Source organism: Podarcis melisellensis (assembly GCF_964234715.1).
Source record: "Podarcis melisellensis genome assembly, chromosome: 2".
In the NCBI taxonomy this organism is placed as follows: domain Eukaryota; kingdom Metazoa; phylum Chordata; class Lepidosauria; order Squamata; family Lacertidae; genus Podarcis; species Podarcis melisellensis.
In genome coordinates, this window is record NC_138529.1 from 30,610,758 (window position 1) to 30,636,775 (window position 26,018).

Below are 26,018 nucleotides of genomic sequence, written 5' to 3' on the forward strand. Positions count from 1 at the left end.
AATTACAAAAGGAACATGTTTAATTAATATAAAAATATTGCTATTAAGACTCATTACTAATCCTTTATCAATAATTCGTGGAGTTAGATTTTATCTGTTGGAAGTATTGAAATTGTTATCTGCTGCATTAAATCGAAAAGGGAGACAGGTCATGACTAAATAACTAGTTGCAGAAATCAAGATTTATCAGTTGAGTTAGTAACAAGGCTAAGCAATGCCTAATTCTGTTAATTCCAAACTATTACTATAAGGAATGTGACTCAGTTCATTAGAAGTGGTTTGTTAAAGTCTGTGAAAGAGCTTCTTGAACCGAAACTGACAATTCCAGAGGGCAGAGACAACCAGTGGGGGAGATGGGCAAGGAGTGGCGTCTTTTTTTTTTTTATGTGAGACTGAGGGCATTTTTTGGTTGAAGAATGGGATTTTAACGTGCTTTAAATAAATAAGCCCCTTGTGCCGACTCTTATGCTGTCAATACCGGTAATTAAATTATAAACCTTGACTGCTTTGTTGTCTGCAACTCCGGAAACCTTGTTGGGCTCCAGTTCCCATCAGCTTCAGCCGGCATAGCAAATAGGGATGCTGGGAATTCTAGTTAAACTGTATACAGTGATACCTCAGGTTAAGTACTTAATTCGTTCTGGAGTCCGTTCTTAACCTGAAACTGTTCTTAAACTGAAGCACCACTTTAGTCAATGGGGCCTCCTGCTGCCGCCGCGACGCCACTGCATGTTTTCTGTTCTCATCCTGAAGCAAAGTTCTTAACCCAAGGTAATATTTCTGGGTTAGCGGAGTCTGTAACCTGAAGCGTATGTAACCTGAGGTACCACTGTATGTCAGTAAACTACCTTAACTTGAAAATTAGACACCTCAAAGGATGACCTTAAATTGTGTTGGCTGGCAATGGCCTGGGCATGCCACATTAAACCATAGTTTAAAATGAGGAACCTGAGGAACCTTTGAGCCTCCAGATATTGTCCGGCTTCCATCAAGTCCAGCCAGCAAGGTCAATGGTGATAGATGATGGGAGTTGGATTTCAATGATATCTGGAGCGCCCAAGGTTCCCCAGCCCTGGTTTTGGGTCAACCTGTTGGGATTTGCTGCTTAAAAGCTTCTCTGTGATATTTCTCTCCCTGCTTCTGCTGCACTGTTGTGTCATCTGAACCTCAGCTTCTGGTTTGCTTCTCTCCAAACAAGCCATGAGCGATAACCAAGGCTTATTCTTGGTTTCCCACTCATAGTTTGGGGGAATTAGGAGCCAGAATTCAGATGATACGACATGTTTGGCTGTGACATATTTATTATATTGTGTGGCAACAGTGGGAAAATACAGGAATCTCAGCTAATTCTCGTCCCATTAAACTATAGATAGCTGAAACTGTGGCTAAATGTGAGCTACGAATTGGGGCAATATATATATTTAACGAACTGAGTATACTGCTTAATTGTAAACAAATCTCCAAGCAGTTTATGAAAATCTGTTATTTCGTATTTGGTTTTGTTTGTTGGTTGGTTGCAAGGACCATAATATCGCATTCCAAAAGAGTTTCTAAATGGCTGCATAATTTCTTCAATTACTTCTGCTAAGTAATAATACCCTTTTAAAATGTGGGGGGTTTTTTGGGGGGTGGGGGGTTTATTGGGTTGTTGCTTTTATTATGATTATATATTTTGTGGTTTTATATTTTGATTTTGTTCCGTGAACCATCCTGAGACCTCTGGGTATAGGGCTGTATAGAGATTCGATAAATAAATAATAATAAAGATGTCTTCCTCTGTGGCTGCGATGCTAGGTGAAATTATTTGTATATTATTTAATTTCTGAGACATATATCGTATTGGCCCAAATATAAGCCGCAACCAAATATAAGCCTCACCTTTAAAATTCACAGGGAAAAAGAAAAAAAGTCAATACCCGAATATAAGCTGCTCCCTTAAAATTACGCAGGCACTCACACCCATTCCATTTTACCGTATGTCTGTTTCACCAGCAATATCGTAAAAAAACCAATTTTTGTAAGGTTTCAAATTTAAGTCGCACTTTAACTTTTCACGGTCGGAATTTCTAAAAAGAGGTGTGGCTTATATTCAGGCCAATACTGTAAATAATATATATTTTGTAGTGTTTATTGTATTTCCCAGCGGCCTTTACATGAGCTAAATCAGCATACTATGTCCTATATCCCAGTGTTAGTGCCTTCAACTGGTAAATAGTGATGGTGTAACTGAATAATTTGTAGCTTCGATTGCATGATGAAAACACAGGATATGTACATCCTGACTGGAAGCAAGCTGTGAAATTTTCTAGACCACAACTGTTAAGAACTGTCCTCTTTAATTCATGTCCTCTTTATTGAATTTGGGTCCACATCTTCTTTCTTTCTGGCTTTTGAAATACATGTACGTAAGGCAATGAAAGCAGATTCCTCAGTGGTCAGGGGAAGTGTACTGTTACAAAGAACTAACACAGCACTTTAGCCGTTCATCAGTCTTGTACTCGTGTGTTTGTAAACTTAGAAACTAATTGGCATGGCTCTCTGTTTGCTGGATAAAAAGATTAATATTTATACGTAGCTTGGGATTTCTGTGAAGTTTTCATTTAATTGCCTGAATATGACTTTCGTGTCATGACTGGCTTTGAACTGCTGCCTAAAAAACTGATGCAATTGGCAGAGTGGATTTCTGGGCAAGAGTCTTCTAGCCCGGTGATGTCAGTTGTCGGCACCCTTATGCAGCCAAGGATAATCCAGAGGCTGGTCTTGGGCAATGAAGAAACAGGGAAAGCCATGACAGTGATAGGATGGAACTACTTTGGCCCTTCGCTTAGTGTCTGAAGCTCTGCTTCCTAGGGGCGTGCTGCTGGCTCCAGGCAGGTCACATCTCTCGGTCATGGTGCAATCATACCCTGCCAATGAAAGCACTAGGGCACGTTGGATTTTATGGTGTATAGGGTTTACTTTAAAAAAACTCTTGTTAAAATCTTGGAAGGATTTTGTTGTGTCTGTCTCTTTCCCCAGAACCCTTGGATGCTTCGGTGATGAGGCCTATGTGCAGAATGAGTTCAGTGGGATGGTGGTTCAGCGCTCTTGCCCCATTGCCAACTCTGGAGATTTCATTGGTGCTTTCTCAAAGAATTTGCTTATTAAAAAGAGCGTTTTGCCCTCCCAGTTACAGTGAAAGCTATCATAAAAAGAACACAAATTCTGTGTTCGCAGGAGTTGCTTGTTGTTGAATGTTTATAGACGTCATTGGACCACCCCTGCATGTCATTTACTGGCTCAGGCTTTCAGATTGCAGTTGATAGTGTGGATGGTTCTCAGATCCATGGCTTCGGAGGGAAAAGTTCTGTTCTCCATAAAGGAGATTTTTCTTGCCCATGTCAGTTACACAGTTGCACAGTTATTTAAATAACTGTGCAACTGTGCAACTGACATGGGCAAGAAAAATCTCCTTTATATCACAAAAATCCAGGGGCTGAGTTGACCATGTGGCGTGTCAGATGAAGAGTGTTCTCAAATGGAAATTAGGTTTTTGCTGGTCAGAAGTGATTGCAGTTTCTGACCAAACTTCCTCCATGATGGCTTCTCCCAAAGGGAACTTTTGATTGACCTTCCCTTTATCATTTTGTCCATGACTGCCTTTGTCAGACGCAGCCCCTTTTGAACTATGGCTGCCTCCTTCTGTTTTGGATCTACTAGTTGGCCATTTTTAACATTGTGCAAGTGAAATTCCTTGCTAAAGAAGTAATTAATTTACATTGGAAGCATTCAGCTTTTCTTAATTCTGCTTTCAGAGTGAGAAAGAAATCTACCTCTGAATGAAAGTGTTTCAGGTCCGGTTTTTGGATGGGTTGTTTTTCCCCAGTGGCAGCGAGGTTTGGAGTGGCCTGTGACAGGATCCTAGGATCATGTGCAGTGGTGAGAACAGATCTAAAGTGTAAAATAACTTTCCTATAGACATAGGGAAGCTAATTATTCAGTGTCTTTAGACTTCAGATGAGATCTAGCCTAGTGAGAAGACGAGCTATTTTGAATAAACAAAAAAAATTCCTTCCAGTAGCACCTTAAAGACCAACTAAGTTAGTTCTTGGTATGAGCTTTCGTGTGCATGCACACTTCTTCAGATACCAAGTGTGCATGCACACGAAAACTCATACCAAGAACTAACTTAGTTGGTCTTTAAGGTGCTACTGGAAGGAATTTTTTTTGTTTTGACTATGGCAGACCAACATGGCTACCTATCTGTATTTTGAATAAGATACCTTATCATGAGTTCTAAGGAACCTATACATGGGAGAAAACATATCTTATTGTGTGTGCCTGCACACAAACTCCTATGGATATTGGGATATCTCTACAAGGATTTCTTAGTGGCATTCCTTTGTTTGTTATCCCACCCTAATGCTCTTTTGTCCTTAGTTGTGGATCCCTGTGATTATGCCAAATGTCCTCTTGTTTCTGACTTAACATAGTGAGACCTAGCTGTCTTTGCCCATGAAAAAGAAAACTTCATTAACATATATTGTGTCTGCAGCTGTGCCTAACTACCAAGCCAATAGAACTATCTGGCAAAAACAGATGCGAACACACACAAAAAACTGTTGGCAAAACATGCACATGCTTGCTGTTGTGACTACCTTTTATTTGAAATTATTTTATAGTAGAGTAGACATGCAAACTGGAGGAGCTCTTCAGTCTGCACAACCCTCTATGACAGTTACCTACAAATGTTAATAGTCCAGTTTCGTAGCTACCCTAGGGAACTCTGTTTGTGATCCAGTCTTTTTATATCTCCCTGTTTTTTATGGAGCCAAGGAGGTAATTGCATATATGAAGAAACTCAAACACCTCTGATTATTGCTCATTTGAAGTATGTCAAAGTCCAGCCACATCGTGTACACCAGCATTGACCCCAGGCGATGAAACTGATAGCCAAGTTCATATAACTTTCCATTCTGCACTCCTGCTGCATTTCTTTTCAGGACCAGTCAGGATGCAGTTGAATGCAGAAGGGTCAAGATTAGCTATTGTAAACAGGCTTTTTTGAATCAGGAACACTTCCAATCATAGAATGATAGAGTTCCCATGGAATAACTTGATTCTCTCCTTGATTCTCCTCGATGTTCTACTTTTCTGCACAGGCGTCCATTGACAAATATCATCCCTCACTTGAAGTATGAAGTAGTGCAGTCCATGAACTCTGCAGTGTGGTTTTGTTCAAAATATAGTTCTGCCATCTAAGTCTTCTATACATGTCTCTAGAGAGACAATAATGGAACTGCAATTTGATCCACATGATCTGTTTGGTTTTTTGGGTCACTGTATGTGCTGATATTTATTGGTCTGAAGCATTAGTCAAAATTCTGGATGGGGAGGTCAGGATACAGTTGGCCTGACGTGACCCTGGATGGCTGACTTGCCAGATGTGACCTTAAGCAACTTGTCAAATACTGTTCTGCCATTAGTTTTTTGGGACATATATATTCTGTTCTAATTCCCTGGGTTCTACCTCCTAGGTACGGATTGTGCTGCAGCTGGATGATTGCTCTAGGCTCCAAGACACGTTTTGCTCCAGTCAGACCTTGTGGGATATTCTTAACCACTTTGCACAGACCAGGTGAGTGCAGACAGAGAGCGATGAGAGAGAAAAGTTTCAGAAAGCTGAAGATGAAAAGCACAGACGGTTAAGATGTCATAAATGAATTGATTCTGTGCTGCTACTTGAATAAGGCTCCACTAATGAATACTTTTCAGATTAATGACTGTATTTAATATGATTGTTATGCTTCATAGCTCTTTGTTCACTATTTGTTCACTAATGACAGTTGCTTTGGGCAGGACTAGGTTATACTGCAAATGGGATCACCTTTCATCATTGTCCTGGAACTTTGATTCATTCAGGGCAAAAACTGCTAGTTTCCTTTAAGGAAGCTGGAATCACTGCTTAAAAGCGGGGGTTCAGCAATGGAAGCGGATGATAGCTCGGTCTACATTTGAGAAGAATAATGCTGGCAAGAGAGTATTGGTTAACTACTTTGCCATTTTCAGGCTTCTTATCCTCTTTCCTGTCTCGTTTAGCTCCCAGCAGAAAGACGGGAAGATACACCACTAGGTCCAAACTACTCATTACACAAAAAGGCATGTAACTGCAGCCCGATGCCCTTTTTGTGAGTTAACAGATACTGTGGAAGGGTTCAGCTGAGAAGTGGTGAGGGAAGGGAGCAGCTAACCCTTTCCTACCTAACCTATCAGTTCCTTGCTTCAAATCACCCCTCCCTGCCCATAGTGTTTAAAATGTAGCCGTCAGTTTTCACGCATTCAGAAGAACATACGAGTACTGAAAATTAGGTAGAGTGTGTGTGCACGCACATTCACACCCCCTATCCAGTTTAAGTCCTCATGTGTTCTTTTGAGCACTTGAAGAGGACTTGTGCCTTTGTCCAAACATACCGTTTTATATCTCATTAGAGTGCCTCTTTTATATCTCATTAACGTGCCTCTTTTCCTCTGCTTCTTCTTTGCTACCTCTTGCACACTTCCAAAGCAGCTTTTGATACACCCACACACCCTGTTAAGCCGTGTATGTGTGTGTGTTTTCTCCAGGGGTACTTCTTCACAGTCAGTTTATTGTGCCATTAACATGCATTTTGTTTCTCAATGACTGTACATTGTTCGCATGTCTGTGTGTGCCTGACTCAGTATCCTTTGAACTGTCGCTTCAAACACAACATTTTTTATCTAGGATGATGTGATTTTTTTTCACCAGGAAGGTACATTTGCTGCTGTTTTGGTTGCTCTATGAAATGTGGTTGCACAAGTGCCACGAGCTATTGTGCCGTATGACTGGCGAGACAAACACAACTTCCTTTCTCTTCCCACCCCACCCCCAACACAGTGTTTTATTTCAGTCTTCAGTGGTTGTATGCTCCTGCTCCCCCCCCCATTTTTCATTTAAAAAATCATTTATATTCGAAAGCAATAAAACAATAGAAATGACATATTTAACAAAAAGAAAGCAAAGGAAAAGAGAAATTAAAAGCCAGCCGTTCTTGTGTACATTTCACAAGTTGAGTAACAGTATCATCATGTTATTCATAGTTATATTTTTTAATGATCCCTTTTTTGTTTTTGTTTGTTAGAAGGGTTGTATTGTATGCAATCCCATCTGCACAGATGGGATTGAAAGGGGATGTGTAAGAGAATTGTGCCATGGCTAGAACTTGATTGAGCACACTTTTGACTGTGCAGAGAAGTTCCAAGCATGCTTGCAGCTCATAGTGTTGACTGAATGGGCTTTTTCAAACCTTTGCTGAGTTATGGTTATAGTGGAGAAAGGCCTTGTTCTAACCTGGAAGCGGTCTACCCTTCCAATATAGCGTCTCTGTATTAGAAAGCTTCTGTGAGGGTTTGCCTCCCTCTTGCTGCAGCCTACATTTAGTGCTTTCCTTCTTCCTGAAGAGGATTCAAGAACAAAAGGTGCTCTTTCAAACCAAAATGTCAAACGAATGATTCGTACTCCAAGACAATTTTGTTGCTTAACTTCGTTTCTTTTTTGTGGCATGGAAGGCTGAACTTCATAAATCGAGGGTGATTGCTACAAATTCTATTGGAGCGCCTTTAACACTCTCTCACTCTCTCTCTCTCTCTCTCTCTCTCTCTCTCTCCCCCCCCCCATCACATTCACTTATTAGGCAAATCTTCTAACACTTGGGAAGGGGCTCTCAGCCTCATACGGTTTCTGTCATCTCTGCTGCTTGAATTCGTTCCAAGTTCTCTTTCTGATCCAATGGGAGCTCTTGGCTCCCGTTCTATTTAAAGGTCTTTTTCCGTAGTCCACGTGCGGCGTCGTAGGATTGTGTAATTGGCGGTTGTTTCTTTCGGGCTCAGAAACCATTCCAACAATCATCTAAAGGAGTCATCGACCTACTGTCGTACCAGGACTTCTAAAGCTGAAATGATAGAACTACCAGGAAAGGGGTGGGTGGGCCAGCTTGGACTCTGGTATGAATAACAACAAGCAGATGAGTGCTATTTCTTTGCCAGCTAGTGGATTTGCAGTCTCTGTATTCCTGCCCGTCCCCCCTCCCGCCCGACACATTGGAGACATTAACCTCACAAGTAATATTGTTTATGTCTATCTGCATCGTTGTGTGACTGCCACAGAGCACTCCTAATTTCAGACGTTTACAAAAGATATACCTGTTAGCCCTTTCTCCATGTGCTGGCTCACATCTAATGGCTTTATTGTACACAGTGCACACCACACTCTGTAGAAACCCCCAACTAGGGATTACCTCGGATCCACTTGGCAGTCGTCTTCTGTAGTTCAGCCCCTACTGATGAATCTGTGTAAAGATTGCTCTGTTTATTAAAGGTAAAGGGACCCCTGACCATTAGGTCCAGTCATGGCTGACTCTGGGGTTGTGGCACTCATCTCATTTTATTGGCCGAGGGAGCCAGCATACAGCTTCCGGATCATGTGGCCAGCATGACTAAGCCGCTTCTGGCGAACCAGAACAGCGCACAGAAACGCCGTTTACCTTCCTGCTGGAGCGGTACCTATTTATCTACTTGCACTTTGACGTGCTTTTAAACTGCTAGGTTGGCAGGAGCAGGGGCCAAGCAATGGGAGCTCACCCCGTTGCAGGGATTCGAACCACCAACCTTCTGATCGGCAAGTCCTAGGATCTGTGCTTTAACCCACCGCGCCACCCGCGTCCCATATTCTGTTTCTTACCATACACAAATTCCCTCAGGCCTTACTTTGCTGACTCTTATTAGGAATTTACCTGATCATGCAAATGCTCAAAGTGTTGGAAGGGGGCAGGGGGGTGCATGCAAGCCCCGTCCTTAATATCTTCCTGTGCATTGCCCCCAGTCCCTGGGCTTCCCCATGCTTGTATGGAGAAGATCTGTAGGAAACCTCTGTTTGTGTTTGCTTGATTGTGTGTGTTTGTGAGTAGACTCCTTGCAATCAGGGAGCCTGTTTTATCAGAGGATTCTACTTGCCTTCACGCAAGCATGAGTAAAAGCCTCCTGCAGACCTTCTGCTCTCACTGCCAGGGAAGGTTGAGGACACCGTGGTGTACACTGGGGTGCTGGCGGTGGAGCTTGTAGAGTAGGGGTCAGTGCGTGAGACGAGAAGCAAAGTCGACTTGTTCCCGTCACAATAACCCATGATTTAGTGTGAACTCCAAATGCATCTTGACATGCAGAATTTTTCATGGATTATTCTATGATTATGAAATCTTTAAGCCGTCATCTCCCGTACTTTATCATGGGATATATACTTCTGTTTCCTGAATTAAAATTAAAAATGCAGCTAATTCTTAAAGCTCTTAGTGAGCACAAGAATAGCCACACTTGGAGGAGTTCCTGAGTTGTTGATCTGGGCCTTCTTCCTGGCCTCCTCTGACTTCAGGTAATTCTGCTATGTGTCTCCATCAGAAGTCACTTCACATGCAAAGACACAGTAAAACTAATCACCTTCAACAGAGGCTGATTGGAAGGAGGTGAGACTGGAGCAGTGAATTATATAAAAGATGTAGCAGGTCGCCAGTTCTTTTGGTGAAAAGTTGGGCTCACAAAAGTCTTTCATTATTTAACTTGTGTGACATGCTGCGAGTTCTATGGTAGCACATCAGCGTGCCTCAGCACACAAAGCATGAGAGGTACTCCTCAAAGCTCTGAAATTGGGAAGCTACCTTATACAGAGTCAGACCATCCAGATGACATTCTATTACATCTTCCATAGTTTCTGTGCTGTAGGGAAGTATTGTAGCTTCTATAGCTTTTTTAATTTTTATTTCTACCCCCACTAGTGTTTAAAGCTTTTCAACTCTTGCTCTACGACTTTTAATAGCACATCATACCTATCTTCCTAGAAACTTGCTTTGTCTATTGCATCTGTCGGGTCTCGATGCCACAAAACTGTTCATGTTTCAAAATATTTTTCCTTCCAGAGTTCTGTGACGTGTAAGAAATTCACTGGAAGGGCAACACGAAACAAGAAGGGTTTGGTTCATTTAGTAGATTTCCCCCTGCTCTTGGTTTTGTGGCATGCTGTCATCTTATTTCATGAGCTAATGTTATTTTGAAGAACTCTGTGTATGGAAAATCCTACTTCAGTATCAACGATTTTGGGGGTCCTACTAGTTTTTTTAATTTGTTGCTTGAATACTGAATTGATTCCAGGGCATCTGCTCAACTCTTGGGGAGGCTTTAACTGTATTTCAAAAGGCTGCATTTAATTTAATTTTTTTTATTGGTTTTTTCCCCTAGCCTAATTTGGTTGGCTTCTGATCATAAAGCAGAATACAAGTTTACTCTGTTCATGCTGCTGGTGTCACATGTTTTTGCTGTCTTTTCTCTTTGGAAGCCTGCTATTTACTTAAATTTATGTTCCCTCCTTTTGCCATAGGCATACGTTTCTTCTTCTGTCCCTTACAAGTGATCCCACTGAAGTTGGGAATCTGCTTGCTTATTTTGGAGGATTTATTGCACACTTCTTATTCCTGTTTCCTTCTCTTAAAGTAGTCTGGAAGTTTCGTCTTCACACTGCTTCCTCTCCCTGCCCTACGCCCTCTCTCTCTCTTGACCATTTCATGAAGTGGCAGGATGTATATATTTATAAATTTTGGGTCTGGTGTTGCTTTCAGAGAATTTCGGAAGCTCTTAAAATTTGGAGAGTAGTGCTTGCTGCCCAATGATGTGGCTAGGCTGGTGCCACTACTTTGGTCCTTAAACGTGTTTAATAGAGAACTCTCTCTCTCCAAAAAGAAATACAAGAAATACCAGTGAAACTCACCTTAAGAACTAAAATTGTGGTCTTACCTAGGAGCAGGGCCACGGCAGACTCTTTACATGAATAAGTGTCTTGGTGCCCTAGTGTATCCATTTAAAACAAACTAACAGATTTTGGGTACCATGATCCAGAGATCCTTGGAGAGCTGCTGCCAGTCTGAGTGAGTTAGATAGGCCACTGGTCTGACTTGGTCTTTGGCAGCTTCATATGTTTGCCCAATGAAACTATCAGCTTCGGAGATGAGTGCATACCCCCTGAGCCTGGCTTATTGGTCTCTGCAATATCTTTGCTTGGTTTATCAGCTGGCATTTTTCTTTCTCTTTCGCAGACATTTGGCTTATTGTGGTTTAAGGTATGACAGTGCTGATGAAACATCTCTTTTGAAGATGAGAAGCACTCACAGAAGTTCTAATTATTATTAATTTCAGTCCACGACAGACAGCTGGGATATTCTGCCCTCCGGGATGGGAAGGCAGCCATTTGGATGATATTCTGCTTTTTAAAAAATTAGGAACATTTAAAAGCCATACGTGATCTGGCAGAGTAGTGAACTGAGCTGGTGATCTTCCTGGCTGCATTTGGTCGTTGTGTAAGTTGGGGTGCTTCTGAGTTTTGTAAGCCATCTGGCTCAGTAGCTGTTTTAGCATGGATGCTGGTAGCCACAGCTGTTTGTCTAGCTGCTTGACCCTTCTGCATCCTCCTTTGGCAGCCCCATTTGGAGAGTTTTCTTGGAGTTCTGAAACTCCTCTTGGAGCACAAGGGGGATAAGTATGGTAAACCCACTGGAATTTCCCCCCAGGTCCCTTGTGTCCATTTCTGCTAATTAGGTCTGAAGAAGGTCTGGAAGCTATTGTGAACTGCTCCACCTCCTCCTCCTCCTCCTTCGGCATGCTCTAGTCCTTACACAAGATGTTTACAGGCCCTGTCAGATCCCTACATGAGGGAATCTAATCTGCCTGCTGTTCCCCTTCTGAAGAACAGCACATCAAAGAAATGGCAGCCTGTTTGATGTGTCTGCTTGCCTCAGAGAATGCACGTAATGGATTAGCAGCAGCTGGAGGAGGGGCCTGCTGGCTCCCAACTATTGCACACAATCTCATCTCTTGGGGCTATGTGTGTGTCATCTTTTGCAGAGGCTTGATCAGGGAGACACAGTCTTGGGATATTAATGCCCAGGCTATCCAGATTTGGAGGGGCGGCCCTTTTAGCTTGTCTATCAGATCCCTGCATTCCTGTGTAGCCTTGCATGTTAAACATGTCGGGAGGAATTCAGCAACATGCTTTTACAAATGTTCCATCAGGACATGCATTTCTGCTTGTCCAATGGAATAATCTCCCCTCTCTTCCTCTTCCCTGGGGGTTCCTCTGGGGGTTCTCCTACCTCCCCCCCCCCCAGCGAATTGGGAAGGTGCGAGGGGAGAGGGGAAAAGTCTTCTAGTTCTAATGAAGGTCCTTGTATAGGCTTCCGCTAGCAGTGCCAGTTAACTGAATCCCAGCTTCAGACCTGACATTTGCAGAGAACTGTCACCTGTACTGCTTTTGTAGCTTTTTATTTTGGTTTTGAGGAAGTACCCACCATGTCTTTGGCATTCTGAAAATATCATGTGGAAGTTATTAGCGTAAGAAGAAAATAACAGGAAGGTGGAGTAAGGCATCTTGAAAAGGAAGGACCTTAGTTTAGAATGCTTCCTTTGCAAGGTACGGTTCAGGGAAACTGAGTATGGAACATCAATCCAAAGAGTGTTGGAAACCTGTTAGATAGAACTCCTGCTTTGAAAGCAAGAAATGATGTAGGAGACAAATCTGCTGTAGGATGTTTCTTGCCAGAAATCCTCAATGATGGATAAACATTGGAATAGTTAGCAGTGACACAAGCAATTCCAAGGGTTCCATTAGCAGCAGGTTATTTAAAGCATCCTGAAGAAAATTCTGCTGTGTGACCTTATCCTTAGCTCACCTTTCTGATTTGCACTGCTTCTATAGAATGAAATTGAATATTACACAAATGTCATGCTCAGAGAGAAGGCTTTTTAGGAATCCTGCAGCTCCTCTTCTGTGCTCACAGGTTTGTCATTGGCAGGGTGCTCTTTTGAGCTTGACCTTGACATTTACTGTTAAGAACTGTTATTGTAGAACTGTCCTGAGTAAGTTCCAGTTTCCAAAGCCTGTAGTTTAGGCATGTGTCATTCTTCTCCTTTTGCAAGAGCATAGCTTCACATCTGCCAACATAAAACATGTTCTGCACTGGAAATATTGGTTAGGTACCACTCAACCCTTAATGTTGGCATGACGCTTTTTCTGTTTCACCAAATGCTTACTGGTCAAACAGGAAATGGTTTTCTCCATTTGAGTGAACTGGGCTGCTGCACACTATTCTTCCCCCACTGCTGGAAAAAATTGTGGGTAGAATTATGTTGTTTTAACCACGTAGTTGAACGGAGGTGGAAGGTGGTGACAGAGTTTGAAGAGACATCTCTACAAAGATTGGGAACTTCCTTATAAAGCCCATTTTTTTGTTGGATACTAATGGGAGTCTACAGTATGGTCCATTATGTGTCTTGTTGGCAGCTGCTGTCTTCTTGGAGAATGAACTACGGGTTATTATTTAGGACATTTGCCACATGACTATATAGGAGGTGTGAATCTAAGAAGGTGTGCTATTCTACTAATTCCTACCCACCCTTCCAAAAAGAAAACCTTCTTAAAATCCAGTCCCACTAGGCTTAAATCTTGTTGGTTCTTTCCTTTCAGCCTCTCAGTGCTAACCATTCATTTTGTGGTGCTGGTGAATGTAACATAGAATGCCTTTGAGGCACTCTTATTTTCCTGTCTCGACCAAGTATTTTTGTTTGGTGCCTGAAATCTCATAATTCTAAACTGAACTTGGGCACGACAGATTCTGCTTCAGGAAAGAGCAACATTACATCTTCCCTAGGCCTGATTCAGTCCTAAACAGGAATTGAATTGGAGTTTGGAATGAAGTCTTCTTGCTGGGTTTTGGATATACTTTTCTCTATTCCTTCTGTATAAATTTGTTAGCAGCAATAGCCTTCTTCCACAGGCAAGTATCCTGTAGGCAGGGGTGCAAAGCATATTCACAAATGCTGGGAGTACCTTTAGGCCTACTAATTTGCCTTAGCCTTTAGCTCTATCTACACCTTTTTTCTACAGTAGGGTTGCTAACCAACCAGAACACACACACACAAACACACGGCCTACCTTTCAATATCAGTTGCTACCGCACACAGAAATCAACAAATGAATATTTTAATAATATTTATTTAGAACATTTATTAGCCACTCAGTCAGCTATGTCTTCTGGTGGTTCACACAGAGTTAAGACAATAAACACTTACGTATTAATTAAAATATTAAAGAAAATAGTTTCTTCCCTAAAAAACAGAACAAACAGCAAAACATCATTTAAAACCTAAGCAGAAGTAATCTGGTCCAATGTCAAAAAAATGAACTTGTAAAATGCCTGGGAGAATAAAAAGGTGTTCAGTTTATCCTGAAAGGCCTTTAATATAGGTACCACCAGGCAAGCCTCAATGATTAGAGAATTTAATATTCAGGGTACTACCACCACAAATCAAAAAGTTTAAGGAAAAAATTAGAAAAACCTAGAATTGAACAAAGCCTTAATGGGATCCCAGCTACAAACCTCGTTTCACTGAACTATTCCGTTTCCTCAGAAGGAGATAGAGAAATCATAAACCTTAAATGATTTTAAACAAACTCAAGAACAGGGCTGAAACGCTCCTTTGGTCTAGATGTTACTGCTGAGTCGCAGAAGCGCCACTCTAGTTGCGAACTTTTCAGGGTGCGAACGGCACCCCTGAACGGATCATGTCCACAACTAGAGGTACCACTGTACCCATAGCCACAGCCATACGCCCCTATTTGAGCAATAAAAAATCCAGAGATTATGAAACCACCAGATTCACTAAAATGCACCCAGGCATTAGTGTAACATTCTCCAACACTACTGTAGGGCCTGCTGCAATTCCTCCATTCTGCGTCCTTGATGTCTCCTTCCGTCTTTCTCTTTCCTTTTCATCCTCCGCCTGCCTCCCCCATTTTTGTACAGTACATTTCTTTCTTTGGCCCTTTCATTTCCTAAGGGAAACGTAAACTGCACTGTGGCAGCCATAGGGTGGTTTCAACTAGCTCCTCTCTCTTTGCAAAAACTGAGGGAGGTTATCTAGAGGAGACGTGTGTAGGCACACAGCGGGCCTCTGAAGCTCAGCCTTACAAGTTTTCTTTCTTTCTTTCTTTTAATCTAATTTTCATTAGTTTTCTTTTCTAACAACAAGTATAAAAATCATTTCCAAACATACATTCTACATCCCCCCCTTCCCATTGACTTCCTTCAGCTTCCCCCTCTGGCTTGTTACATTAAATGATACAATCTGCTATTCCTTATCTGTCAAAATGTTATTACAATGTTATTCCTCATGCATTTTGTTCAGTAAAGTTGTGAATGTTTATTCAAATCCTGCTACCGAGTCCATTTCTTTCAGTTGTTTCTTCAGATAGTTTATGAAAGGTTCCTATTCTTTTTCTAAATCACTATTGTCTTTTTCATGTAGCTTATCCGCTAGCTTTGCTAATTCCACGTAGTTCATCAATTTTTCCTGCCATTGTGCTTTCGAAGGTATTTCTCCAGTCTTCCAGTTTTGTGCTATTGGGATTCTTGCCACTGTTGTCGCATACATGAATATTTTCCATTTCTCTTTTGGCAGTCCTTGATCAGAAATATCTAGTAAAAACGCTTCTGGTTTTTTAACAAATGTCATTTTAAACATTTTTTCCAATTCGTTATGTATCATCTCCCAAATTGATACTACTACATTCCCACCACATATGATAAAAGACACCCTCCTTATTTTTCCTGAGCTCCCCCCATGTCACTTTCTTTCTGGCTTGAACTCAAGTGGGGCTGCAAAGGAAGATCCCCACTGAAAGCAGGGTTTGCAGACACCGTCAGTCAGTTGCAAGCTCCGCTTTCAGTAGGGGTCAACTCGACTTGAGTTGAGCAAATCCTAGTGGGACTTGCATTGAGCACCAGATTTAAAAGGCACTGAATACAAGTCCCATTTGCCAAGGAACATTAATGTTCCTCCAGGTCTTTGCTTGTCCAGCACCTGATGTCAGATGTGTGGCCCGAGGGATACTGTCTTTTGGGTCAGATTAGGAAGCGGGTGATGCTGTGGGTTAAACCACAGAGCCTAGGACTTGCCGATCAGAAGGTTGGCGGTTCGAATCCCCACGACGGGGAGAGCTCCCGTTGCTCGGTCCCTGCTCCTGCCAACCTAGCAGTTTGAAAGCACGTCAAAGTGCAAGTAGATAAATAGGTACCACTCCGGCGGGAAGGTAAACGGCGTTTCCATGCACTGCTCTGGTTCGCCAGAAGCGGCTTAGTCATGCTGGCCACATGACCCAGAAGCTGTACGCCGGCTCCCTCAGCCAATAAAACGAGATGAGCACCACAAGCCCAGAGTTGGCCACAACTGGACCTAATGGTCAGGGGTCCCTTTACCTTTAGGACCCAACACTTGAAGACCAACCTGAATTGGACTTTTTTGCAAGCTGAGTCAGGCTGTGTGCTGTGCTTTAAGATTCATTCCCTGATGCTGTGTAATACAGTTGGTTTCAGTATGACTTTTTTCTGAAGCAACCCTCCCTCCCCCCCCAAAAAAACTTGAGAGAAAATAGCAGTTTGCAAATTGAGCGTTAATACTGATAGATGTAGACTGGGCTTGGAATATCCACATCAATAGGATATTTGGATTGGGACAGACTTGGAAAATCTCACCATATATATATATATATATATATGCTTTCGTAGATTTTCACGGGTACAGGAATGAGTGAGACCTCGTCGAAACGTCGCCTAGACACCCCAACTTTTACACGGGAAGACACCCGAGGACACCAAAACCTGCATATATATATATATATATATATATATATATATATATATATATTATAGGATTTGGGTCAGACAGGTTGCTTTTCCAATGGGCATGAAGCCAGCATAGAATTATCTTAACAGGGCATGCCTGCTTTCCCTTTCCCTTGCAGGGTATACGTGGAGCAGCCCTGTGAGACCTCCCCCGTCTGTATTTACATGCGAGATGAGGTAAGTCAACAAACCCTCTTCTCAGCCATCCCCCTTCATCTGCCACTGAAAATAACAAAATATACCCTGCACAGCTTTCCAGCCTGGAAAATGTGTTCCATCTCTGGGCTTGCTGAAGAAGGGAAATGGAAGAGCTTTGGTCTCTTCAAAGCTTGACGTGTTTGTGTGGGGGAGAAAAAAAGCCCTCTGCTTGGAACATAATCACGGGTCGCTCGGCACAAGCCTCTGAGCCCATAAAACATTCTCAATGACCTGTCTGTGTGTTTTTTTAAGTTCTTTTAAAGCTCAAGAGTCACAACAGTGGTTTCATTTTAATAAATATTTGCTTTTTCCATGTTTTGATCTCTGCAGCATTTTTGTTTTTGTTTAATACTTTATATGTCAGCATTCTGGAGGCTCCCCCTCCCCCAAATAAATAAACAATATCCTTCCCCTGGGTCTGCATAGATCACCCGTGTGCTGAGACTAAGAGGTGATTGACATTGGTTCTGCCATCTTGCAAGGGCACAGGGTGGTTGTTTGCCCTTGCAGGGTGGGTGGTGGAGGCAGTTGATTTTTTCTGAGCTTCCTTCTGGATGAGAAGTTGCCCCCTTGAACATGAATTTGGGAAGTTGTTTAATACCAAGCCAGAAAAGTAGTTCATTCAACCCAGATTTGTCTACTCTGACTGGCAGTGGCATCCAATGCCTCAAGCAACACCTGCCTTTCTGAATCTTATGACCCAAGAATCCTTTCTTTCAAGGGTGGGAAACCTGTGGCCCTCCAGATGTTGCTGCACTCCCATCATCTCTATCGGCCATGCTGGCTGGGACAACATCTGGTCATGGGTTCCCCATCCCTCTTCAATTGGAGATGGCAAGAACTGGACCTGGGACCTTTTATGCCTGCAAAGCTTCCCTGACTCCAGGCTCAACACATTTAAAATAGCATAAAGCTGATTACAAGTATGACAGAGTATGTGAGGTAGCCCTCAAATTATTCCTTGGTGTCAGTTCTGAGCATTGAGCCTCTGCATAACTGAGAAGCGTGTCTGCCTTCATCTCTTTTGCAGGTAACTGGGAAAACTGCTTTGGAGAAGACAAGTCTGAAGTCACTTGGTCTGACAGGAGGCAATGCTATCATCAGGTTGGGAGAAAGAACAAATTGTCTTCCCTATTAGTGCACTTTGCTTCCCTCTTTATTTTTTATTTTTTTGCATAAGGGATGCATTTAAGGAAATGTCCAGAGACCAATATTTGCGGTCCTTGATAATTATTGGATTTTCCTTTTTAGGAAACAGCTGCTTAGATATACTTTCTGTAGCTGCAGCTGCTGCCACTTACCCCCCAATTTTGCTGGGAGGAATTTCTTCATAATGGCTTGTCTGCTTCACTCAGGAGGAAGCACTATGAAACTCTGAGCAGAACCTTTAACTGCTTCTAGCAGACCATATATCCATGTTTTGCAGCATTCCAGCTGACTGGAAAAGTTTGCCTTCACTGGTTCCAGAATACATGCTCCTGCACCAGGAAATTGGTCACCTGGTGCCCTCCAGATGTGGTCGAGCTCCAATTCCCATCAGCCCCAGCCAGCAGTGCCAGTGGGTCAGGAATGGTGGGAGATGTGGTCTCTAAAACATCTGGTTGCCGATCCTTGACTTATCCATCCCTCCCTATAAATAGAGATAAGCAAGAGAGGACTAGCTTCACATGAGATGAGATTGCTAAGGATGTGGGGCAGGGCTTTCTTAACACCAGTAGCCATATTGTACATCCCCATGAGTTTTTCCTGGCTCTCTTGCTTTTTTCCTTTTGCCGGCAGTGAAAAACTTACTCTTCCCATCTTGCTGATTGCTGATGGACTTTTTAACATGAATCTGAAGTTGTTCATTTTGAGTTTGCTGTCTTTTAGCTCTTAAAACATACAACACTGACTATTTGTGAACCCTGAAATAACTAATTTGGGGGGTTAGTGGTGGCGGCGGCATTTCTGCCTCTTCCATGCAGCTTCAGGTGTTGGAGAATGCAACACCTGAGTATCTGAAATTAAAATTTCAGGCATGATACTCAAACCCTTGATTAGGTCTTCCAGTATTTACCTTAGTCACACACCCCTTAGCCTGGGACATGTGGCGTTGCTCCTTTCTCATTATCTTTCCAAGAGCCACTTCATCATTAAAGGAAAAGACTGATTCTAGCTTTCCTGCAGTGGGCTGACCACATAGTTTCTGTAGGGGAGTGATATTTTTCCTGTGTATGTCTGTACATACTTATGTCTCCTGACCTACTTTCTGGACTGCAGGATAGGGATACTCTTGTTAATTAATAAATCTGTATGTTGTGATTTGTATTCTGTTAGTTCAGGTCACTTTTATTAGCCGTAAGCTCTGACTTGTTTTCCTCTTTGTCCATTATGCAACTGATCAAAATGGTGGGATAGTGGGTAGGGCTGGTCTCTTTTCCTATAAGAGGCGCAGTGAACTTGGATTGTGATCTGCAACTTGTTAACCTACTCCTGCTTGTCTTATCGTCCCAAAATTGGAGCCCCCGAGGACAACATGCCCGCTTTTGTTCATGTAAAGAGTGGCATTTATTTTTAGGCATTGCTTCTGTGGCGTGTTATGTGCCCAGATTTTTCGAAGTTGTTGTTTGTTCCTTTCTTGATGAAATGACTTGGGAAACCTGTTTAGCCTGAGCTGTTTGTGAATAAGAAAAAAAATCAACATTTCCATGTATCTGAAGAAGTGTGCATGCACACGAAAGCTCATACCAAGAACTAACTTAGTTGGTCTTTAAGGTGCTACTGGAAGGAATTTTTTTTTTTTGTTTCAACATTTCCACTGTCAGCGACTGCTTCACTCTTTCTCTTTATGTCTAGGGTGGTCAAAAAGAAGTCCACCACCTCTGGCCACGCAGAAGCTGGAAGCGGTGAATATCCTCCTGAAGATCTGACAGCAAGGTCACCTTCCAGCGAAGAGCCAGGGGGTCTGCCTGTGCCACATACAGCTGCCTCCCCAGCAAGCTCAACCTTCAGCGATGAGGCTCTGTTTGCCAGCAATAGCACTGATAAGCAGGACAGGAGTGCAGAATCTCAGAGCAGCTCAGTGACCTGCCATTCTCCTTCGATGCCTTCCCCATTTGTCCCTTTTGTAGGTGGTGGCCAACGTCTGAGTGGTGGCTCTTCTGTATTGGATGTGCCATCGCCAAGCCTATCAACATCTCTGTCCAGTCCTGGAGGGCCTTCCAAGCCAAAGAAGCTAAAAAACAGTCCAGAAAAGCTAAAGGAACAAAAAGAGGTAGCGGTTTGGCTTTCTTACAGTGTTCTGGGGAGGCGGGATTTTCTCTTTGCTTGTCCTCCTTTAGCACTGGCTTTTGAAGAGATGGAGGAAGCTTGTTAGAGTTCCACTCCCGTAATCCTACAGTAAACCTCTGGCCTACAACCTCTGATGTTGACGAGCATCACATAGTTTGGGCAGAGTTTGATCTTCGGCCTGCTTGACCTGATGTATTAAGAGTCAAAGTGGAATAAGTTGGTGGGAAAGCGGGAATTTATAGCCCTTATCTGGTGCATTTGAAATCCAAGTTGTTAGGAACCAGGGAAGTTAGGTGAAAGTGACAGGGCTGAGTCAAAAGTGCAGCACAGATCTTAGGGATTTGCTGTGCAGACTGAAGGATTAAGCACAGAAACTGAACTGTACATTCACAACCAGTGGCAGAAGACTATGAAGCTAGTTGCACTCTTCTGCTGAAACTGGAATGGATCTTGATTTACTAAAGCATCCTCTGGTGTTGTCTCCTGTTCTCTGAATGGATTCCATAGTTGAGAGGTTCTTTGACTTCCTTAACTCAGCAGGACTTCTGCTTCTTCACAGCTTTTCTAGCATCCGAATGCATCAGGAGGGGGACATAACCGTGAGATCTTATTGGGGTTGTCCTCCAGAAATGAGAGTCGAGTTGCAGCAACTGCTGTTATCCTCTGGTTTACTATAGTTTAATTGACTTTGCTACATTTTTCTTCTGAAACCTTCCTGTTGTGGAATTCCTGAAGTTTTGGTCTCTTGTGACCTTTTTGACTGAGCTAGCCAAGAGAAATGAGTAAAGAAAATAATTAGGAACAGTAAGTGAAACACCAATCCAGTAAGTGAAATTGAGCCAGTCCTTCCCCCTGCCCCAGTCTAGGCATATCTTTCTGATGTGCTTGGGATATGATTTGCCCTCAGTCTTTTCCCCTGTGTAGCGTCTGATACAGAAAGCAAACATTTCCCTGGCAAGGTGATGTATACCTATGAGCACTCATAACTGTGTGGTCCTTTGTGACCTCTGGTTCTTGAGTGTGTCACTGAATGCTGCCCTACCTTGCTGGCATCCGGGACTAGAAAAGGGCCATGATTTAATTCTTGAGGATGCAGCTGAAGGCTTGGCTGGTTTTGTTCAATTCTGATACTTGGATTGAGGCCAACCTTAACTCTTCTTACATGGTTTTGCCTGTAGCTAAGGAAACCTCCTGTTCAACAACCTAGACACTTCTTGTCAAACTTGTGTAATGGTACGTTTTTAGAGGAAATTCTTAGTTTACAAAGCAACATTCTGCAATCAGATGCTTGGTGTCCTTATATTCCCATAAGCAAAATAAGAACAACTTTGTAAGCGAGTAATATTTGAACAGATTCAACATAAATAGGAATGTTAAGTTAATTCCGCCCCCCCCCCCATACAGCTCGAGTAATGATTACGTGTTAGGCAAACTTGCCATTAAAAATGCACAAAATGGATGGCTGCCAAAGACCTGAGGTCCTTATATTCATGTGACAACAAATCTGTGGGTCACCATGCATACCAAGTAAATTGGACTTGTGGATCAACATGCCAAAAAGGTTGGAAAGCAGGGCCAATGGAGCGGTGTCTCGGGAGCAGCTGCAGGTTCTGTTGGAGGCTTCCCTCCCTCATGCTAAACAGCGTGCGACTCTGACGGCTGCTTTCAGGCCCTTTGATCTTGGGTGCCTTTGCCGCTGATTGATTACGTTGCGCTCCCTCCTCCATTCCTTCCATTCCCTTGCCTTGCTCTCATCAGCAGCTCCAGAATGGGGCTGGCCGCATGGCATCTGCTTTTTGTCCCTTTTCAGTCCAGAGGGGGAAGAAGAAAAAAACCCCAAAACAAAACAAATTATTTTTAAACATCAAAGGTCCATTTTAGCAAAAGAATCTTCCCATTAATGTTGTGCCTGTGTGTGGTTTTTTGGATTTGATGGAAGAGGCTGGATAAAATCTGTGCCGGCGTCCCTCCACTTCTGGGCTGGGGATGGTTTACAGGCCAGCCATACTTTGATGTCAAAACATTAATTATTAGAAGGTAGCTTAGCTCCAAATTCCCCTAGAGATCAGAGACTTCTGCAGTGTGGGAGAGGAGCTGGTTTTGCCCCACCACCTTGCTTTAACGTCACAGCAATCCCTGCCACCCTTTTGACTGTGGACCGCAGTAATACGTAGGAGTGTAAAGAGTAGGTTTGAGTGACAAGGCCAAAGCACTGGGCGAATGGATGGCCTGTAATACTGTTGGCAAAGGATCTCTTGAGAGTTTTGGTTTGGAAATGCGTACTGAAGAGAGTGGACGAGGGCTAGTAGTTTCGCATTTATTACTCCCTTAAGTGCTTTTTGCAGCGGTTTCCAGAATTGAAGAATCATCTCAGACAAAATGACCACTGAAGAACTTTTGTCATGCAACCTGCATGCGAGCATCATAGCTAGTTCTTGACATCCTTCTCTGAAGGCTATGATCAGACCATGCAGCCCCTCCAGGCATTGACTGATGATGGTGGTAAGAGTTGTAGTGTTGCCCATCAGCCCCTCTGTTACAACTGTACACCCGAAGCTGAAAGTTGACGCGGTAAATTACATCATATTGAAGATCTACTGGAAGGGCTTGGTATTCAAAAAGTCCTGTTCCCTTTGTCTCCATTTTTGGCAGCCCTCCCTAGCCACACTGGAAGTTGCCAATGTCCTGGGTTTGTTTAATAGTCTGTAGAGAGGAATGTGTTGCATTGTTTCTGTCCTCAAGTCAATTACTTGTTTCTAGACAGAGCCCTTCTGGGATTTGCTTCAGTTATTGAGCAGTCAGTGCTGCTGAGAGAAGAGACAAATGTTGACAGTTCAGATTATGGAAGAATTTTATACCAAGCAAGTTGTATTGAGTTGGTGGGAAAGACCTGAAGATTTTAAAGCAGGCATAGAGAACCTCTGGCCTGCAGACCTAATCTGACCCACCAGCCCCCAGTGCTCTCCCTACACGCCCCCCCCCCAGTTGTTCTGTTCTGCCGAGAGCTGGCAAGGCCAGGAAAAGAGCAAAAATGTGTCTCCCAGGGAATCATCAGACTTTGTTTCATGCTTCCATGGGAGAATGATATTGGAGTGATGGAGAAGTTAGTGTGCCAGGCTTAAAGAGTTCTTCCATCTTGAAGTAGAGCATAAAAGCACAGATTTAAATGGGCATTAAAGGATGGAAGAAGAACTGAGGTAAGAGGGATGTGACACTTACGAAATGTCCCATTATATTATCCCAAATGAACCTTGACTTTAAGCCTGCCTTTTAAACCTTGGGTACCCAGATGTTGTTGGACTAAAACTCCCAACATTCCTAGCTAGCAGGACCAGTAGTTAGGGATGATAGGAGTTGTAGTCCAACAACTTCTGGAGACCTAAGTGGTTGAGAGAGGCTGCTGTACCTTGTGTGATCCTGTAATAGGTGCAATAGTTTGTGCTCTCAGATTAAACCAGGAATTTCCGCCAGTATGCTAGCTGGCTCTTGATTCTGGGCTCTCTTCTTCACATAGGGAATCTGTGGTGTGGGAGTTAATTTTTCCTCCAGACTTTGCTAGGAGTAGTAGCTGTCTTTGCCACACACACCCACACACACACACACACCAGTTTTTTATTGGATCTTTCCAGTGTAGAGGTTAGAGGTGTGGAAATAGGACCGTAGGTTTTAGATGGGGTGTCAAAGGACCCTTTTACATCACTCTATAGTAAATTGCTCCTAGCGGCTGTCCCAGACTGTCAGTACAAGGCGGTTGCTTATCCATTCTGCTTCTTCTGCCAGTCCCTAAGCAGCCAGCGTAAGGCGACAGTAGTCTTTGAAAGAGGACAGATTGGCAGCTCACGGGTACTTCTTGTGCTTTCTGCCCAGAGAAAGCTACAATCAGGCTCCTTCACCCTCTAGTTAGACCTAACTCTCTTCAACTTTCTAAAAGTAGCTGAGGGTCCCACCCACGCAACCTCACTCTTTTAACTTCCCAAATTACCCTCTGGTGCCCACAAATAGAGAAAATCTTGCCTTGTAATTTGTGTTGTCTCTACTGACAATTGAGAGAGACTCCTTCTATTCCCAGAGGGCTTGTTCGGGGTGGGAGGGGTGGTGGTGATGCTGCAGAGAAGTGAGAATAAGATAGGACAGTAGATGGCCAGGGATGTGTGGGTGGGAAAGAGGGCACAGACAGGGATGTGCTAGAGACATTAAGCGTGGGGGGTATGGGCGATTATACATAGGAACGTCCCAAGTTCACGGAGTCTGGGGCCAGGCTAAGCAGATCATTGATGGTCAAGGATGCTGGTCTTCAAAGCAGCCTATTAACAATACAGACCAAGTGGTGCCATCATTTTTTAGCTCTGGATTTACAGATTGTCAGCCAGTAGCTCTGCAGTGCAGCACCTTCTCTTTTCTGTCAGAACTAGCAGGACTGTTTGCCAACTGAATGGAATCTTATGCATGCATGGAGGGGAAACTGAAAAGAAAGACTATATCAGCAGTGGCAACAAAGCCTCTTCCCCTCCATCCTTCACCAACTTTCCTGTTTAAATCTCTGATCTGTAGTACTTCTGATGTAGATTGGTACTTGCAGATGCAGGTTATTCCAGTGTGTGGGCTGCAGCTGATAACCAGCTCCCACAAGCCCCAAGTCTTTCTGCTTCCAGTCGAACATATAGCGTGGTATCAATGTCATGCTCACTGTTTGGTAGTTGCATAGCCTTGATGCTTCTGCTCTATATAATCTGCTATAAGCCACCAGTGCTGGGTTCGGTGAAATCTGTCTCTTGTTCATGCTTGTCACTTCTGCATAACTATTTCCGAGTTCCTTCAGTCTCTCCAAAACTGATGGAGGCTTTCCATAGCAATCTTGACTGAATCAGTTCTCCATGGGCAACATACCTGATGTGGACAAGGAGTGGCAGCAGCTTTCAGGCTATAAAGCATGCAGAGATTGCTACTTAACAGACTAATTCTGAAGCTCAGAAGGGCACATTTTGTATCATCTCTGATTTTCACAGTGGAGGATCACTTGCTTGTAAACCATCCCAATCAACAGCAGAACCTGCTTGATGGTGCAAACCTGTTGCATGAGAAAGCTCAGTTGGAAGCCTTCTTTTCAGTGTGCAAGCTGTGCACATTTGAGGAGATTTTGGCATTGTATTCAAGCGAGAATTCTGAGGTGGTGCACTTCCATGTGTTCTGTGCCTTGTGCCCTTATTAAAGCTTATATTATTGTGTGTCAACTAAGAAGGTTTGCCCAATCCCATTTTCACATGTCGGTCCTATTGTCGTGCGGATTTTAAAAACTGATTGCACTTAAATAATAATTTGGGGAAAATGAAATCAAATAACTTTTAATTTTTTTAAATTACATAGATTCAGCTGTACTATTTATGAGATCTTTCTTTCTTTCTTTCTTTCTTTCTTTCTTTCTTTCTTTCTTTCTTTCTTTCTTTCTTTCTTATGGCTCCTAGCAGCTTTAGTTCAAAGCACAGTTGCTCTGCTGCCCTTGGTAAAAATGCTTTAAAATGCTGCAGAAAGAGGCTTTTTGCCCACTGCTTCCTGTGTAATTGTGTAGGCACAAAGGGACCTTGTACAGTAAAAAAGATGGCTACCCCAACAGCACATGGAGGCATCCATATTTTTTTCCATACAATGTCCCTTTGTTTGTTCCTTTGTGTGCAACCACTTACCGCAGCATTTTAAAAGCACCTTTACCCGGTGCTGTTCTTTGAAGCTGTTCTTAGCGGCTTCACAGTGGGAAGGAAGGAAGGAAGGAAAGCAGTCTTC

General features: G+C 43.0%; 1 protein-coding gene and 1 long non-coding RNA gene across 2 annotated transcripts in view; one reads left to right on the plus strand and one right to left on the minus strand.

The window, feature by feature from the left end:
* Positions 1–26,018, minus strand: part of LOC309363632 — a 92,375-nt gene that overhangs the window by 55,940 nt on the left and 10,417 nt on the right. The window lies entirely within an intron of this gene.
* Positions 1–26,018, plus strand: part of ASPSCR1 (ASPSCR1 tether for SLC2A4, UBX domain containing) — a 66,430-nt gene that overhangs the window by 12,047 nt on the left and 28,365 nt on the right. The window contains exons 4-7 of the mRNA XM_081899734.1: positions 5,517–5,617; positions 16,892–16,949; positions 18,001–18,074; positions 19,806–20,223. Of these exons, the coding sequence (XP_081755860.1) occupies positions 5,517–5,617; positions 16,892–16,949; positions 18,001–18,074; positions 19,806–20,223 (651 nt within the window). The remainder of the gene's footprint in view (positions 1–5,516; positions 5,618–16,891; positions 16,950–18,000; positions 18,075–19,805; positions 20,224–26,018) is intronic.